At 39.1% G+C, this 19,253-nt stretch overlaps 1 protein-coding gene across 2 annotated transcripts in view; it reads right to left on the bottom strand.

The window, feature by feature from the left end:
- BEGAIN (brain enriched guanylate kinase associated) overlaps window positions 1-10,945 on the bottom strand; it is a 114,164-nt gene extending 103,219 nt beyond the window's left edge. For both annotated transcript variants that reach the window (XM_040559293.1, XM_040559294.1), the window contains exon 1: window positions 10,637-10,945. In XM_040559293.1, coding sequence (XP_040415227.1) covers window positions 10,637-10,650 — 14 coding nt within the window. In that variant the 5' untranslated portion in view covers window positions 10,651-10,945. The remainder of the gene's footprint in view (window positions 1-10,636) is intronic.
- Between the last annotated feature and the right edge of the window lie 8,308 nt (window positions 10,946-19,253).

Below are 19,253 nucleotides of genomic sequence, written 5' to 3'. Positions count from 1 at the left end.
ACCTCGCTCCATGTCTTCCAATCAGTAATGGGGGCACCTCTACCACATGGATTTCAGGCAAATATACAATCTCTGGTCTGTTGTATTTCCTCTTTCCATTGCATAATTATCCTTAATTTCAGCAAGCGGGGCATGACTCTGCAAGCCAATGCCCTAATTTCAAATGCTGAAAAAGTAGCCAGGGCAAGAATAGAAAATGCAACTAATAACTTTCAGTGAAAGAGCTGCCATTGGTAAAGGGATAAGACCTTTGTTGATTTTACTGGTTCTGCTCTTAATGTTTCCTGACATTGTGAAAGTTAGCTAGTATCCAGTAAATTGGCTCATAGTAAAAAGGTAAGGAAACAAGTTCTAGATGGATTTAGAAAATCTTAAACAGTTTAATAGCTCTGTGCCATGAATCCATGCTGCAGGTGTACGCCAGCAATGGTTCCAATTAATGCAGACTTGTAGCAGGCAGCATTCTGGAAATGAATGACAGGAGTATCATGTGCGTGCTTTGTTCTTCACGTGAATGTGAAAAATGTATAAATAACACTGCCTTTTAGATGAAAGAATATGTTCCTTTCCCAAGTCTCTTTCATTAAGATCTCTGCAAAACTGTAGTTAGCTGTTTTCAGCTTCTGTGTGGTCTGTGCAAACCAATAACATAATGTAACTAATCTATGCATAATGAGGTAGATAACACTCAAAAAAGAGTTGTAGTTCTGAGAAAATTTGGAGTCCTCCAAGGATGCAGTAATGGATTCATTCAGTTGCTTAGAATTCAGCATTTATACCTGTTTGTATCTTAAGACTCTTTCGCCATGTTTTGTCTATAGAGATGATGAATAAGGAGATGGGATGGTCTACAAATCCAGGCTGGCAATTTAATCAGAACTTTCTGCTCTGTGTGCAACGATAATTAGTAGTTAAGTGCTCTAAGAACCTTAAGATGAAAATCCTGGTAAACGTTTTTACTGTGCAATAGAAATTGGAGAGCTCTTCAGGGTACGGAGATGAGAATGCAAAGCAACTGCAAAGTCACAGGACAGCAGCCTGGTCTGCACCTGTAAGGCATTTCTCAGAATTTTACTATCAAAACTGTAACTGAAACCTTCCACGCTCCTTGAATCCAAGTAACATGCAGCCATTATTTGTTTGCTACATGTTCCTAGGTTATAATAAAAGTTGGTTTTACACAGTGGACCATGGGAGGGTTTTCACTCAGTAAGAAAATGCTTTTAGAATAGAATAAATGTTCTTCAAAGCAAGGTATATCAAGCAAAAACAGACAGGTTAGCATTATTTCTCTCAAATAGCTCCAAGTGTACCGTGTGCTGGAATTAATGGGACATTTCTCTGAGAGGTTTTTACTTTTACATTTAGGTCCTGGTTTGTAAAGAAAAACATCCAGAAGCTCACAGCATGTGAAACCCGTCAGTTCTAGTACTGAATCTACTGAGGCTTTGTCAAATTAGAAAGCATAACACAGCTAAAGGAAAGCAAGTTAAAGTCTACAGGTACTGTAAAAATCTGCATCAGCAGCTTTGTCAAGGTGGAAAAAAAGGTTCCTGTTGACAGAAGTTACCTGTTATCTGGAACTACTTGCATCATATGCAGTAGACAAGCCATGAAGCTTCAGGCTGGATATTAGGAAAAGACTTTTTCACTGGGAGGGTGGTTGGGCACTGGAATAGGCTCCCCAGGGCAGTGGTCAAGTGGTCACAGCACCGAGCCTGCCAGAGTTCAAGAAGTGTTTGGACAATGCTTTCAGACACATGATCTGATTATTTTTATTTTTAATTTTATTTATTTATTTATTTTGAGTGGTGCTTTTGGGGCACAGGAGTTGGACTCAGTGATCCTTGTGGGTCCCTTCCAGCTTGGATATTCTATGATTCTATGAAGACATCTTTGCTGCCCTAAAATGACATCTGTTAGAATACCTGCTTAGTGCTATAATTTCATATAGTTTTAATTTCTCAGGGGAAAAAAAAAAAAAAAAACACAAAACAAAATAAACAAAAAAAAACAACTTCTCAGTATTTTAGCTGATGGTTTTCTCTTGTAAGTTGCGGGTGAGGGTGGGGGGGATGTGGGGGGTGAAGAGATTACTTTTTTACCAAGCAGTATAGGTCACCTAAATTTGGCCCAAAGAAATTCATGTCAGTCCTCTATCTATGACTCATTTTGTCCCTTTCTTGTCCATATGCTCTGTTGCCAGAGTTATACAAAGGGCTAATTAATTTACTGATGGAAAAGCCAAGACTCTTGACTTAGGCAGTTCCTTCAGATGGGACTGGGGAGGACTGTGCATTTCCTAAAAGGGCTATATCTTTCCTGCTGTTGGTTTGTCCAACAGTGAAAGCTTAATAGCAAACAGTTGATATTAAGACAAGCTGCAAACTGGCTGTGTATTGTGAAGAAATAAAACAGGACCTGATTTTTTTTTTTTCACTTGCTTGGGATGATCACATTTTCCTGTGCTGAGCCACAGTGAAATGCTATTGCTCTCCCGGTAGCTTACTTACATATCATTGCTGTTCTAGTTTTCTCCACTCTACTTGTATTGCTTTGGGCTAGTTTTCTGAGTTTCTCTTCTACTGTACAGAGTGTTCAGCTTTCAGAGTATTTGACTCTCACTTGATCGTTCACTCTTTAGTTGTTGGTCTCACACCAATTGGAATCAAAATGCAAATAAAAGCATTGTTGCTATTCACAATCTGAAAGTCAAAACTAAGCATACAATTTATTTTGAATTTAAATATAACTGTTCTGGTGCTACAGATTGTATGTATGCAGTCTAAAATCTGTGTTTCTCTACAGAAAACAGCACTTTCCCCATCACGAAGAATGTGCCTCTGTCCATGAATATATTTTATTACCAGTTTCCTGTTGAGTTGCTAAGAATAGTGGGCAGGGCTGCAAAACATTTATATTTCAACACTCATGGATCAGTATTAAATCTTGGAATATATTTGGTACCGTCAGTCCAGACTGTTTCTGATTAACTCTGTGGTAATACTGCTTCCTTATTACAAGACAGAAATAGGATTCATACCAAGAGGAAATAATATCTCAAAGGACAGGTGACCCAGCAAATACAAATTTAGTTAAAAATATGTGTATGTGCAAACTCATTCGTCATGCATTTAGTGCTATTTAAATGTCATATCAAGCACCTACATCTGTAGGACTTCTTGGTAGTTAAGACCAATTATAAAGATATATAGACAATTTCTTTTTCTATTTGTAGACTACTCCATACAGGTGGACCATTGAAAACCATGTTAATTTGTGCAGTATCTTGGTTAAACTGGAATCCCTTAGTTAAACAGCAGCACAAAGATTTAGCACTTATTAAAGAGAAGCGCACAGAAAAGGGGAGTACTGATTGCTTATCTTTTCAAATTGCCTGTGGTAAGAATGAGCTCTTGGGGGATGGCTGGTGAAAAGATTAAGTTGCCATTCATTGCTCGAAATTCCAGTATAGCTCTTGGAAGGCCTTAAAATTGGAGCAGCTCCTTAAACTAATGCTCTTGTCTAAATGGCAGTTAAAGCTGACAAACATAAAATGAGCTCATCTGTTTGACTTGATTTGTATGGAAATGTCAAAAGTAAGGCCCCTTGCCCTGACATAGATAGGAAGCTTGGTCTTGCCTAAGAGGGCAGCACTTTGGAGCTGTCAAGTCAGCCTAGCAAGGGCTCCCTGCAGAGCTCAGTGGCTTTCAGAAAAAAAGTTTGAAGCTCCTCTTTTCTTCTAAGACACCGTCCTCCTTCTCCACCTCCTCCTTCTTTTAAAGGGAGGTGAAATCAAAATGATCTTGTTCAACTCCTGGAAGAGCTGAATAACAAGAGTTGTGCAATTCACACAAGTAGTAGGATGGTCGCACACATGAGAGAAATCTCACAAGGACCTACAGGCACTTATGATCCCCCCTGCCCTACTTGGGAGCTCTGTAAATTATATAACCCTCTTATTCATGAATTCCTAAAATTATGATTATTGCTCACTGACTGCTGCCTATGTTTAAGCACATTGTACTTCATGCTAAGCTGACTCTAGGTCATTGCTAAAACATTAAGACAATTCAGTCTCCTGGATTATTATTTTTTTTATACAAAAAGCTGAATACTTTGATATGCTTCAGGTGCTTCTGGTTTTTAAAGAACATTGAATTAAATATGGTAACAGAGTTTTTATTTGAATGCATTTTAAAGACACTTGTGTGTAAATCAAGAACTGATTGGTAAATTAAATTGTCTAAGCCATGCCAGCAGCAGCAGAGCTGGCAATTGCAAAAGCCTGTAATAAAGTGTTGCAGACAGGTTATCTTCTTCTTTTCATCGGTCTGAGCACTGTAGCAGCAGCAGCAAGCATTCAAATTGTACTTGATTTCACCACAGAGCACACTCAAGTGTGGTTCACAAACTACACTGCCCTTGAACCATCTGGGGTTTGCAGCTTGGAAGCTTTTATACTCTTCAGCTTGTAAGATTGTTTTGTTACTGCTGCAGTTGTTGTCTGTTAACTTTGTAAGTCCCTGCTCTCACTGTTTAGCACACTTCCCTGATAGCTTTGGTCAGGGTGCTTACATAAACTGAAATCTAGTTGCTATTAGCAATATAGATGATGTGGAGAGCATCTAATTTTCCCACCTTTGATTTTCCTGACGATCAAGGATGCATCTTTGTAAAAATCTGTTTGATGCAAAAATTACATCTTTGAAAAAATCTGTTCTGGAAGCTCTAATACCTGTGTCACAAAGTTTTGAACTAATCACAAACACTAAAAGAAATAGGCTTCTTTTTTTCTGATAAATATTGTGCAAAACTTCCCCCCCCTCCCCCCCTTTTTTTTTCCCCCCCTCCTGAGCAGCTCATAGTATTGCTCAGTGATGCACTTTGCCTTGCAAGAAAGGGGTAGGCAGAGCATTATTTGTAAGTCTGGTATCACCTAGGTCCAGCCTCTTCCCCATGACTCACTGCAGCTCCCAGTTTGATGGCATGGCTCATCTCCTCCTACCTACTTCCTCAGTCTCTTCAGATGTTTGCTCTGCTCCCACTTGTCCCTGCAGGCCACGTTCCACTTCCATACCAGGTTTCATTCAGCTTGAATCTGTTCTGCCCTCTGTTCCTGTCATGTTTCTCGTTTGCTGGACACTTCCACTCCACTCAATACTTACCTAGAGCTAAAAGATATTATAACGCAACACTTGTTGCAGCACATGACTGGAGGTTATTCCTTCCATACTGATATCCCTGCTTTTTAGAACGTTTTTCCAAGCAGTAGAATTCCCAGAGCAACTGGCATAGGTAGATCAGCATGGCTCAGCACCCCAACTGATCCCAGCTCCAGGGTTATAGTTCCCTTGGGGGGGCGGCTCTGAATATATTCTTGTGTGTCCATTGCTCCTACTGCTGTGGTTGTCAACCACCAAACTTAAAGCTCAGTGTAGTCTCTGGGGGAAAGAGACGTGTGGTTTAGCTGTGCTGCAGTCACACCTTGGATGGCAGGGTGAACAAACCAGACGTGCTGCAAACAGCACTGCAGGGCTGTCACTGCTGCTGGGACTGCCTGGGAGATGGAAATATTTTGCAGAGCAGAGAAAAATAGAAACCAGCTTTACCAGTTGGAATATAAGTAGTCAGCTCTCTTCGTCTTTTTTGTTTTTCCTTCCCTCTTTCAAAATGGACCCAAAATGAACCCTAGCTAGATGACTTTTCTACCATAACCTCTAATGACCACAAACTCATGGCCCTTTCATGCCAGCATTTCCCTATGCTCTATTTCTTCTGAGCTTTCCCTGTGCCATCTCTTTGCTTGTGTCCTCAGCTGGGGTTTCAAGCCTAAGCATCAGCTAGAACCTGCAGACACTGCTGAGCAGATGCTGGAGCTGCTGCTTGCACAGCCTTACTGTTGTCCTGTGGCATTGTGCCTCTGTGCATTCAGTGGCTCCCAGCACATCAGCTGTGGATGCAAAGGCAAGACCTAGTGTAAAGTAAAGGGTGATTGTTGGGTAAGTTTCTGGAAGAAAATCCTCTCCTTGTGTTCAAATAACTGTGGTAAAATTAAAGTAGATACAGGCTGAGAGAAGGAAGTGCAAGGTGGGAATGACAGGAAATTGCACTGTGTTCATTAGCATATGAAGAAGGTTATATTTATACCAAGCACAAAGAAGGCAGCATGATCTAGTGGGCATTTAGGAAGGTATTCACATTTCCACTAAACTACCATATAAGCTTTGCCCCAGGGCTGCACGTGCCTTTGATGTTCCTTGAAGAGTGATTTTCCTTCCTTACCACAGATGAACTCAAGCATGCTTGAGAGAAGTCCAAGATTGAAAATTCAAGAGACATAGATCGAGCTGCTGATTTACTACCAGCTGTTTGTGCAAAACAAATCACTCTCATATGCTCTGTAACAAGGGCTATAATGAACTAAAGATGTTACCTCACAGGTCCCTTGTGAGGCTTGGATCCCTTTGATCAGAGATCCATAGATGATGAGTGAAGTGCCGCTACTGGTAAAGTAATCCTTAGATGGGGAATAACACGGACACACTGCAATCTAGGATAAGGGGAGTCTCCTTGCAGGCACTAATTATGTAAGTCTGGCAGTTCATGGTGGTGATGATGTGTCTCATTTTATGTACCTTTAGATATACAGTTCAACATATTGTGGGTCTTGAAAGCTTAGACTTAAGAATATTGATTTATAGAGTTTCTGATTTGTCACTTAAATTTTAGGAGCATCTTTTTTAAAAAAAGCAAAAGCTTTTATTGAACAATATCTATTGCCTTAACTGGCATTTCCTGTGGAGTGAGATACTCTTCAGTGTAAGAAACACTGAATCTGGTCAATATTTGTGTACAAAAATGTCTGGAAGTCTCTTATGTTAAACTTCACAACCTTTCCCTTGAAATGTTAAATGTTATAACCTATATTTCAAGCAGGATTAAATGGAAGCAGTGAAAGAAATACTGTGTGAGTTTGTGCTGAAGTTGTGGTGGAACTGGCAGGTGTCTTCCTTTTGCATGTCTGGCCATGCTGTGGATTAAATCAGACTTGAAGGAGCAGTTTCCTGAGGATTTTCAATTTTGTGTGCCAGCCACAACAGATCTGCAAGGCCCAAGACTTGGAAAGCATGTGCTCCTCTTGGAGATACACACCAAAGATAGTACAGGGCTAAGAGTCAAAATAAGATAGTATAGGTACATTTGAAATGTGCTTGAACTAAAATTTTCGGTCCTTGTTTACAGACATGATAAAGAACCGAATCCATGAAACTGTATTTAAAAGGTTGCAGTCAGAAGTAATTAATGTTTAAAGTGACTGTATAACCATACACAGCCAACCTACATAAGTGCAGATCTCCAAGGGGTTTGTGATTAGTAGTTAGCCTTACTTCCTGCCTAATATATTGGTACCTTGAGATGTTATAAACGCTATGTAGTATTAAGAATTGTTCAGTGTGAAGACTTCATTGCAGTGACATATACTTCTAGTTGAGGTTTCAGCACAAAATAGCATGTTTCTACTTCTAGAGGAAGTCATCCCCATATCAGGCTAAACACTGATAACCTCCCACGTCTGCTTCCTACTTCTCCTTCCACCTGTACTGCTGTCACAGAAAGCCTCTGCTGAAAAGGACAGGATGAGACATCAGAGGTCACAGCAGCCCGTTGATCTGCAAGGGGAATTATTGCTGCATTATATGAGATGAATTGCATCTTTCCAACCAGATTCCAACCAGTGAAGGAACATAATGCTGAGAGGTGTGTTAGTTCACTGCATTGTTGTGATGCCCTGGCTCATTGAGTTCACTGTTGATTAAAGTACGGGTGATCCGTGGATCAGTTTTGCAGGCTCCTGTGTCTGCCTCTGTCTCTCAGGGGTCTGGCCACCCAAGTCCTTGGGGGTGTACCAGATGCACTGGAGAAGGTGCTCGCTCCCCTGAAGTCTCTTAGAACTGCCTTTTAACATGTCTGGGCCTGTGGGCACCCAAGGGCTGCCACTGTGTAGCAGCTCCTCTGAGAAGTGTGATTCTCTGCACCTATTCTGTGCACATGTAAAAGGCTTCCTTATCTTGAAGTGCACTGTGGAATGCAAACCTGAATTTCTCTAACCCAGGGAGTTTTCACACTGGATGAGTAGGTGGTCCTGTGGGTCTCCACCTTGCTTCTCCTGTTTGTCCAACAAGGCTTTGATTTTTTTTTTTTCTTCTTCTGATTCCAGACCCCTTCCTCCTCCCTCCTTTGCAGGAGCAATGTGTACCCTCTGTGCACCCCAGCTTGTGCCCAGCTGCTGCAGGTGACACATCCTCAGCTGGCTACAGGAAGAGTGAGGAAGAAGCTGGGCCTAGCAGAACACCTTCAAGGACGATGTAGCAGTGGCTTTCCTGTGTGTTAACACTGGTTTCTACATCCCACCTATTATAAAAAACACTTCTTTCCTCCTGAGCTGTCCTCTTCCCTCATTTATTTATTTTTTTTTCTTCCCTGACTTCAGGCTCTCTCTCCTCATAGCCTCTCTGAAGCCACTGTGCGTAAGAAATGAGGCAGTCTGTCTTAACCCGGGTGTCAGACTTGGATAGGTTTAGGAAAGATCTAATCTGTCAGGTCTGTGAAGTCCAGCAGGTATTTAAAATAACAGCTCCAGATTTCATTTCAGTTTCTGTGTCAGTTTGCAACCAAAACAATGATTATGGACAGCAGCCTGGAAAGGCTTGGGATGGAGCAGCACAATTTCTGCACTGAGGCCTGCTGGAGTGCCCCCAGCCCAGATCACTGCTCCGCTCAGGCACCAGCTTGGGTGACAGGGACCAGCCTCCATCAGAAGTAATTTTTACACATGAGAAGTGTAAGCAGAAAACTTCATTAACGAGCAGCTGACACAGCCTGACCCTTCTCTTGTCAGAGTTAATAGCTAAACTCCCACCTCCTCCAGTGGGGCAATATGAGATTTCCATCTGTACAAGTGCTCAGGAAGTACTGAGGTGCTGCTGCATGTCTGACAGCTGCAAAACTAGGGTGCTAGGAAGATCGAGCTTTATGGTTATTTACTCTTGTCATAGAAAACTCCCTCTTTTTCTGTTTGTTTCAGAGTTTATTCTCCTGGGCTCTGCAGCATGTTATTGCAAATGTGGTAAGAGCCTGACTATTAAAAGCAGAAGCCAAAGAATGCTGAGGAAAGTATAAGTATTGTATTGTGTTTGTGCACACATGCTTATCAAGTGAACATGTAAATATGTATTTGCTTGCATCTACTAACAGAATAATTCATGGCATGAGTGTGCATACACCATAGGAGATCTTGCTTAGAATTTTTAGTAAACACAGGACCACGTACTGAGGTGTTTTCTCAGTCCTTACTCAGGAAAAACTCACAGCTGTAATGTTATAGCACTTACATGTAAAACAATAATATGTTGCACAGGGTTTTTCTTTTAGCTCATAAGTTATTTACTCTTTCAGTCACATAAGAGAGTACAAAAGATGTACAACTGAAGTACTTTATAAATAAATGACATTAGAAACTTTCTGATGTGCATCTTCAAGTCCACTGTAAGAGACTTAACCTCCTTTTTCTCAAAAGAAAAACAGGATTTTGTTTCCAGCCCAGAATTCATTGAACATCTCTGCTCTTTCATAATTGCCACTTTCCCCCCTGTTATTTCCAGAATTCTAGAACTTTTATGCATTTCTGAAAACTCAGGATAGCCATTCCAAACTCAAGGAATCTAAAAAGTTGTGCTTGGACAATAGTTGTCACTAACCAAACTGAGTCACCAGGCTCAGGGAAGGAATTTGGACTTGTTCAATAAAACCAAGTAAGAGCAAGGCTAGTGTTTTGGTTATCAAATAAAGCTCCATAAAATATTTAAAGGGTAATTAAAAGTTCAGCTTTTACTTATCACTTTGATAATACATGGGGATTTAATTAATAAACACAATTTTATTTTTTAAATTATTTTTAAAGGGCTAGAATGCTTTTTTACTCTTTTCTCTTTTTTCTTAACAACATACACAAAAGCAATATCCCCCAAAGCAGACTTGCACTCGGACATGAGATGGAAAACTTGTGTTTATAAAAGCCATCTCCTTTTGCTTAAAGCAGTGAGATGTGCTGAGAAACTGGTACAGTATGACAACATTTTAAACACAGAGGAGACAAGATTTATCTGGCCGGTATACAATATAAAACAAAAATCGAACACCAATGTTACAGCATTATACTGAAACAAACCACAGTAATTAGATGCTTTGAAGTCAAGCCTATATTTTCTTCAGCTTTTTTTTTTTCCCCATGAATTATTGATCCACTTTCCTCATTAAATGGAATGGCAGGCTCTTGCAGTAAATGGACAAGTGACTACAACATTTATATAATCAAATATCCTCTGCATCTGGCAATAAAACGTTTGTGTATAAAACACCCCTTCTGAATTGACATGTCTGAAAAACAGATTTACTAGTATAACCACATTCCTTTTCTTTTGTCTCTAAAACACAGCTTCCCTTACATCGTCATGCAATCCCATATTTTACACTGATCATATTAAGCAAAATATTTTCAAAGAGCCTGTATTGCCCATTGTGCAGTAGAACATTTCTTGTCTATAATGAGATGTAAATAAACTGTCTCACTTACCTTATTTTCTCCATCTCTGCTGCAGAGGCCTACAAGAAATCAAATAATAGGAGCAAGTGAATGAAAGAAAACATTCACTCTGCAGATTTATGCATAGTTAAGGTTTCCAAATGGTTTTCGACAAGTGTCTACAAAGCGACGGTAAGCAAACCCCACATCTGCATTAGCTGAAAATAACATTGAGAGATTAACTCAGGAATAATGCAGCACGCTGCAGGAGCACTGTATACCCACGAGCCATGGGCAACAGAATGACTCAGTTGTAGCGCTGAGGCAGAAAATGGGAAGAGAAAGGAAAAAAAAAAAGAAAGAAAGCAGCAGCAAGTAACAGGTTACTGTGCCTCCTGGATTTCACAGGAAAAGTTGAAATGCTGTGCTACCCTCTGCGTGGTGGGCATGGCAGCAGTGCTCGGCTGGCAGGGAAATTAAAGTGACTTCATCACACATGAATTTTGAGCTCAATTCATTGTGTTTCACGGAGCCTGACAGATGGAGTGGACACAGGCTTGCATCCTTCGTGGGAGTTTCAAATAATCAAATTACTTTCCTCAAGTAATACACTATCTTGACGATTAGCATCTCAGTATGTGTAGACTTTTCATTAACCCCTTCATTGCTACTCACCTACAACTCCAGTAACCCTCCAGTTCTTTCTGCCTGCCAGGCAGCTGGATTTCCATTAACCCTTTGGCAGTTGCCCGTCAATTCTGCAGCCTTAAATCTTTACATCCCAGTGGAGCAGAAGGTGGTAATTTTATTAACCTGCCTTGTTTCTTTTTACCATATAGATGCTGTAAATTCCTACTTATCTATAGCGTGGAGCATTAATCTGTCAGTATGTATATGAAAAGCAGACCCCTTGGTTAACCCCTTGGTTTCTTTTTCATCATTATCTAGTGCAGATCCTTAATAGCTGCTTCCATTTCATCTTATCACACCACTGGCACAGGATCTCAGCAGTCCTCCTGGCCCCGCTTTACTGTAACTAGGGAATGAACATTCAGAGCAATCCTGCGATCTCTAGAGCCAGATAAATCTCAGCGTCTCAGAATCTCTTATTTATACTGAAGGCATTGCCCATTAATCATGGACACTTTAAACCTTATTGATTAATGACTAACAATCATATTTGAGTATGAAATAAAGATTAAAAATAGGGAAATATTAATCAGTTAACCAGCAGGAAATTTGTCAAACTGCCTAACAAAAGATCCCAAATGACAAATTGTTGGTTCCTCATTGTGTCACTCATTTTTCTCTTCTTCATATTTATTCTTGATTTGCCCATTAGATAAGTTGTCAGTCAGGCCAGTGTTTGTGCGATAATTTCTGCTGACAGACATTAAGACTCTTAGGCATTCACCAGAACTTGGTACGCAAGAAGCCAGCTGCAGGAAAACCCCTCCTCAGCTTCCCAGAAGTGGATGTGATGTGCATTATGTGCTCCCTGCATGTCTGCTGGAAGCACAGGGTTGCCCATGGTAAATCCCAGATTTTGAGATTAATGTCTAACTCAGGGACCCGTAATTGCTTTCTCTAATTTATATCTATCCATTGAACCCATGCTTATTCTGTAGTGTGCAGGAAATAGTTTAAACATTACCAATTGGAAAACAAACCACGGGGGCTTTTCCCTGTGCGTAGAAAGCTGCTGGCAGCCCCATGGGCTTGCTACTTTGGTTTTCCTGAGATGTACTCTCAAAAAACTGTCCTAATCATGATGTTTCTGTCATTCTGGGGAGAATTCATTTCTGCTGGAGCTACTCACTATGGCTTCGCCTTGAACTGCAGGAGTCACCTGTGAAGACTGAATACTTAAAGATCTGATTTCAGTGCTTCTACTTTGGCAGTTTCTACAGATAGAAGGGGAAGTTACCTGAGCTTTGCTTTTGCCTAGTGCAAGAGTGAGGGTTGTTACATGTGATTAAAGCACAGGATGGAGAAGAGCTGTAGGTTGTTTTTTGGCTATATTCTATTGACCTCATCTGTGAAGCAGGTGAGTCATTAGCTGCCAATCCCAACTGGAAATTAGTGGGGGAAAGAAAAGCACAGGAAAAGCCTGACACAAAAACAAAACAGAAAACTAAATCAAGCTGCAATTACTTCTGTCAGATTTATTCTCTCTCCTTTTTTTTTTTTTTAATTTAATATGATTCTATTTATTTATCTATTTATTAATAAGAAGTCTATTTTTTCCTTCCTCACAGTAAAGTTACTTTGTGTGTGTGTGTGTGTGAACAGGGCCAATTTTCCTTTCGACCATTGGGGATGTTCTCCTCTACCTTTCTCTGACAGCCTGGTCTGTGAAGAGATTTTTGTCTCCTTGTCTGATGATGGGAGCAATGGCTTCAGATCAGCCCTCCTCAAGGAGTATGCTCTGACCTGGGTCAAAGCCTTTCTGGGCTGTGGCACTGCAATGTTCTGTCTTTTGATGGGGATCTACTTCCAGTAAATAAATAAAAGCAGATGAAAGGACTAGATCCCAGGTATGTTTCAGGGGAATGTCCTAGCCTGCATGTTAGAGAGTCAAATGTGTATACAGGAACCTATGATGGTGAAAATAAAGATAAGAGCATCCATAGAAATACAAACTTCATACCAAGCAATTTACTTTCTCAGATAATTATTTTCCTTTGGAAGACCATTTTTTCTTTTTTTCTCCTTTTTGACTTCTCTTCCCTTTCCTTCTCTTTTTTCCTTCCTTTATTTTTTCCTTCTCTCCTTTCCAGTTCCTGTCTCCTCTCCTCTCTTTTAAAATTCTTATATTCCCTCCCTTAGAAATTCAAAATGATTTTAAAAGTCTGTTTTCTGAAACAACTCTGTTTTCACAAGATGACATTTTTTACTGAGACAAAATTGCTGTTTCCTAGTCAATTCCCTGCCACTGCTACAGCCTGTGGAAGCTTAGAGGCTACATCATCCTTAGATGGCTCTCTATGAAGGCTCCCATCTGAAATGTCCTACTGAATTGATTTTAAAATATATTCTAAATGGCTCTGAATTGGACAATTTTAGGGTGTCTTGTGGGACCTATTTCAAGTAGAAAGACTGAAGTAAAGGTTGGTATGAGGGTATCCTTTATGATATGTCATTTATAAGTTGCTGCTTGCTAGTGAATTGATTTATTGTAAGTGCTTCTTGATGTTTGAACTGAGCAGTGTGATTAGAGCCATGTGTGAGTTTTTTAATAACATTTTTAATTAAGATCAGTAATTACCTTTAATTACAGAAGTAATTTAAATACCTTTTTTTTTAAAAAAAAAGCAAAACAATATCAAGACAGTGTGACTAAAGAATTTTTAATCATCCTTAAAATAACATTTTTTGCCATTAACAAATAGATTGGCCTTCGTAATTCAATGCCCTCCATTTCTATATACAGTCTCCTACATAAAATATGGAAATTGGATTGAAGATTTTCCTTTCCATGGAAGTCCTTGGTGTGCTAACTTTGCCTTGGAGCACTTTCAGGCAGTGTCTAAAAGCGTTAGTAGATGTTTGTCTGGTTTTCAAGTATTTAAAGAAAGTGTGAAACATAGAACAATTGACAAGATTCTTTTCTGGAAGTGGCAAGCAAGTCCATTTTGGAACAGGTATTCTAAAGTTGTTCTTCTTCTTCCTCTTCTTCCTCTTCTTCCTTTTCTTCTTTTTCTGTGCTTGTTTTAAATGGCTATTTGATGTTCTTTGCTATTTCTTATTTTTTTTTGAGAACAAAGTCATTCACTTGCTTGACTGAAAGCGGGGATGTTGTTAATGGAAACCCCAGGAATTTTACTGTGGCTTTTTTTCCATTTAGGATGTGGTTACTGCTTTTCAGTCAGCATGACAACCTCTCAATTGTTTTCAAGTCAGTAGAGCAAATGAAAAACACTGTCATCCCCTATTTTTTATCTTCCCATATTTAATTAATGAGTCAAACAACCACAAGACAATGGCAGAACATTCTTAGTCATTTTCGTACATAAAACTTAATATAGTGATCAAATTATTTGATTGTTTATTCTTATATGATTAGTGTTTGCAGTGTTGATTGTCGAACCAAAACCTTTTTAATAAGGTAGAAAATCAGGCTGACAGATCTCTCAGCTGTCTAATAAAATTTCCTTTCCCTAATCTTACGGTCAATTTTCATCCCTCTGTATCTTCCCAGATAATGTCTGAAACAGAAGGTATTCCCAGGAGGTGACAGCTCTTTTCTCTCTCTCTCTCTCTCTCTCTTTAAATTCATCTGTTTGTTTGTTTCTAGTTTATTTTGCTTTCTTGGAAATATGTTTATTTTTATAAGGAGAGACAGGACCCTGAACCTGGCTCAGTACTCACCAGTCTTCCCTTTGAGTTCAGTGGACTTTAGGTTGACATGTTGGCTACCAAACATATAAGACAAGAAAGTGCAGCAAGTAATTACTTCTGCTCCTTTAGTCTGATGTATTACTTTAAGTTGGTCAGTATTGTGGAAGTTACTTTTATTTCTGTGGTGAGGTAAATGAGAGTTCAGCTACTTCTAAAGTCTTGTGGATTCCCAGCGCATTTGTAAACTGCCATATGTTTTCAATCACAACTGTTTCACTTCAACATTCCTTTTGTGCTCACAGTTGTACTAAAGACTGATTAACATGAATCAGTTTGGCCATTTCCTTTTCTTTTCTACAGGGTACAAGAGTAAAAGAGTTGATTTAATAAAATTTATGGACTACATAATTTGATAGGATCAATCTTTAATTAGGCTCAATCCATTTTTAGAGATAAAGTAGAGGCTTCAAAGAACTACTCAAGTGATGAGAAAAGGCTAAAATTTACTATATAGGAACTTTCATAGATCTGAAGGAAACATCTGGCTGTATTTGATTTGGCTTTACATGTTGACTGTATCTAATGGATTTTTATCAAAGAAGAACAATCTTTCTGTAAAAATCTTGCCTGAAATTGTCATGGAGATACAAAGAAAACTAAATTCATTTTTCCATGGTTGACACTGTAATAGATATTTTGTTCAGAAAACACTACCTCCATGCACACCTCCAAACCACAGGCCATAAAACACCTCCACTGTTCTCAGACCATTCAAAGACACTTAGTATACAAAAGGTGAAAAGGCATAGTGATTCACTTCAGGAAGAAGGCAGAAGAGGTCAAGAGCATCTCTAACATCCTATGTCCCTGCAGTAAGGAACGTATTAGGATCATTGGACATTTTTCCTTGTAAAAAGGAACATTATGTTTATTACAAAGAATGAGAGGATTTCATTAAACTGTAGGGTTTTTGCATGTCTGACCTGAGGAAAATTATCTGACAATCAATTTAGACATGAGTAAACATGAGTAAGTCATACCAATTCTCACTGTACCACCAAGAGCAGCATTGTATCATTTCAGCCTCCCTTCCCTCTCTGGCACCAACTTCTGATGCTTTCTAAAGCGGAGGAAGAAGCTCTCCACAGCCAAGTGGGAGAGACGAATAGAAGAAAAAGACAAATAGAAGCTCAGACCTTTGGAACTAATAGCATATGACAAAGATATGCTGTAAACAGGCCCACCTCAGTAAAGAAAGAGATAAATTGTCTTTTTAGTTCTTAGAGAAAACAACTAAATTCAACACCGAAAATGTTCACACCATACCTGCGTGCATATCTCCAGATCACCACTACTCTGTCATGCAAAGTCCATAAGCCTGTTGAGCTCCATCTTGAAAAAGTATTTTTTTCCCCATGTGTTCCTGAACACTACTAAACTGATGGAAATCAGAGGGTGATTCCAACCATGCTAAATTGTGTATGACCAGTTTATCTCTGTTTAATCTTGAAGCAGGTTTGTTTAAATTTAAAGCATGTTACTCCTACCTTTTTTTTTTTTTTTTTTTTTTTTTTAATTCCAACATGCATTTATGAAGATATGTCTTATTTGAGAGGGAAAACAAGACATGATTCTTTGACTGCTCTCAGAAGATTATACTCATTCCTTCATTCCTTCTGTCATTTCAGTGTCCCTTCTCTGGATCTATTCCAAATTAACTTAATCTGATTTGCAAGTGGGTGATTAGGGCTGTATATCATGTACAAAACACCTTGCCAGTACCTTGTATAATAATATGAATGCTTCAGCGTCTCTAAAGAGAATATATCTGCAGTATATCTTAGACTTGTCTCAGATTTCCCATAGTTCAGCTGAATTGGAGGCTCATAGCTATTTTACAGTCTAACAGTACACCTAGATCTCAGTTTCTCTGCTACTTCCAAAAGAGCCCCACTACATGAAGTCTTTACGTGGATGGATTTGTGTTAAATTGCATCCTATTTCCATTATTCTGTTTATCATGTATGCAAACCTGATTATGAACTCATGGTTACTAATAAGCATTTGTAATAGGATGCATCCAAAAACTACTTGTAAAGTAGTTAGCAAACAGACTTCCTTTTAAATGTGGTATTTAAATTTTTTTTTTTAGTACAATTTTCATTCAGATTAATAATCTTGATTTACTCTGTTTTATCAGTTTTAAACAGTAATTCTCAGATGAGCATTTTATGTACTGCTTTGTGCAAATCTAGATAGATCAAGATACATTCCTTGCATCTGAAATCGGTTCCTTTAGCAGTTTTAACGAAAGTATCTTTTTGTGTTTTAAGCTACTTCTTTGCATCCGTGACTGCTCAGCTTACTTGACCATGTAAGCCTTCACCCTCTTTTGAGTTACATTTTCTTTTTACCAGTTAGAATACAACATTTGAACCAATGCACTCAGTGAAAAGCTTTTTCTTCTGGGCTTGCTGCTTCATGTGCCAGTCTATCAGGATCTTGGGCTGAGGATTACCATAGGATTCCTGATATCAGAAGGTGAATGAGCCCAACTTGTTCTCCTTACCTGTGGTAGTTATTGTTGTGTCTTCTTCCTTGATCACATATCATAAAATTTTCCCCACATTCACTATCATCCCTATTTAAAGGTGAGACAAATTATCACTTTAATAATTGGACCACATCTAAATTATCCTGAACTTCTCTCTGACCATAAGCATAAAATAGGTCTTCCTTTTTTTTAATTTTTATTTATTTAAATTCTCTTCTCTTTCTGTTTATATGGTTGAAGATCTTTTTAGAGCTAGTCTTTGAAAAATCCTTAGCAAGGTCTATCTTCAATGAAATTCTTGCTGAGAGAGTGGGGAATAACCGCAACAAAACCGAGATAGAAATCTTGGGCATTTTTCTTACTGTAGACCTTTAAGTTGTCCACAGTGTATAATGCATGTGTGAGCATGTATCAAATAACCACAAATTAAAATGAAAATATAACCTACAGGCTTCTCTTTCGCATGCTTGGGAAAACATAACATTCTCAAGCTGTTTTATTTCCTAATATTTTAGGATCTTTGTTTTGCTTCCTTAGTTTCATTTTCACTCTGTAAAGTCTCAGAGCCAGCTTCCCAACAGGGGTAAATTAGCAGAGCTCCGGTGAAGTCAAGCCTTGCTGATTGATACCACTAGAGGCTCTGCTCTTAAATGGCTGTTTTGGTGAGTCAAGCTGATTTCTGTGATACCTAGTACTCTCAGCTGGCATGAGATGCTACAGTCCCTCTATCTCTCTGTCTCAAAAAAAAAAAAAAAAAAAAAAAAAAAAGACCCCCCCACCCAAAACAAAACAAACAAACAAAACAGAAACAAAACCAAAACAAACAAACAACAACAACAAAAAACAGTCCCAATGAACCTGCACCTGCTGTCTATGTTGCTTGGCAAATCACCCAGTGAAACCTGAACAAAGACTACCAAAATTGGGCAGCTTTTTGCCTTAAAACAATAGTTAAGACTCCCAGTTGCTCAGTATGCTTTTTCTCAGTCAGATGATTTGAACCTGTACACTTAGTTAATGTGATTAAATCGGCTGTTTGTATTAAAATAGTCCTTGTAGCCATCAGCAGAGATGAGGCTCCGTGGTGCTAGGAGCTGTACAAACTAGTCATGTGAAGAGGAAAGCCTTTCTCTGACAATCTGACTGGCTAAAATAGACACAGATCCATTCAGTATTTTCTTCATCTGTGTGATGCCAAGACACAGTAGCACTTGTGTTTTGTGAGACTGGATTGATGAACTATGTTTTCTTAACAGTTCTTCAGCATCATATGACGCCATAGAATTTCAGAAGGTTAAAACAGAGAGGTGAAACCAAGCTGCCTGTCCAGCTGACCCTCTGTACACTTCACTTCCAGCTAGCTTGACTCCAATGTGACCCCACCAGGTATAGTTCATCAGTAAATATTGTAAGTGAGCGGAGGCTGAGGAGCCAGAAGAAAATGTAATCTAATTGACTAACTGGAGTCTGTGTGTCTTAAACCAATACATGGCACTACTTACTGCACATTGCCAATATACTTATGTGGGTGTCTATATTACAGACAATGTTAACTGTAATTATAGACATTACATTTAAGTATTTAACCACAACAGCTGCCATTTAAAAAGCTCCTGTTTGTCAATACATAAAATAAAGTTGTGTCTGAGGCAGTCAGGAGTAACTGGTGCACTGACTCCTGACTTGTTAAGGGTGACATGGTAATGAGTGGGACCAAAGCTTGGGTCATCGTGAGCCAAGATGACTTATGAATTCTAACACAGCTGACACAAG

Source organism: Cygnus olor, chromosome 5, assembly GCF_009769625.2.
Source record: "Cygnus olor isolate bCygOlo1 chromosome 5, bCygOlo1.pri.v2, whole genome shotgun sequence".
Taxonomy (NCBI): domain Eukaryota; kingdom Metazoa; phylum Chordata; class Aves; order Anseriformes; family Anatidae; genus Cygnus; species Cygnus olor.
Note: the sequence above shows the minus strand (reverse complement) of the source record. Positions and strands in the feature narration are given on the sequence as shown.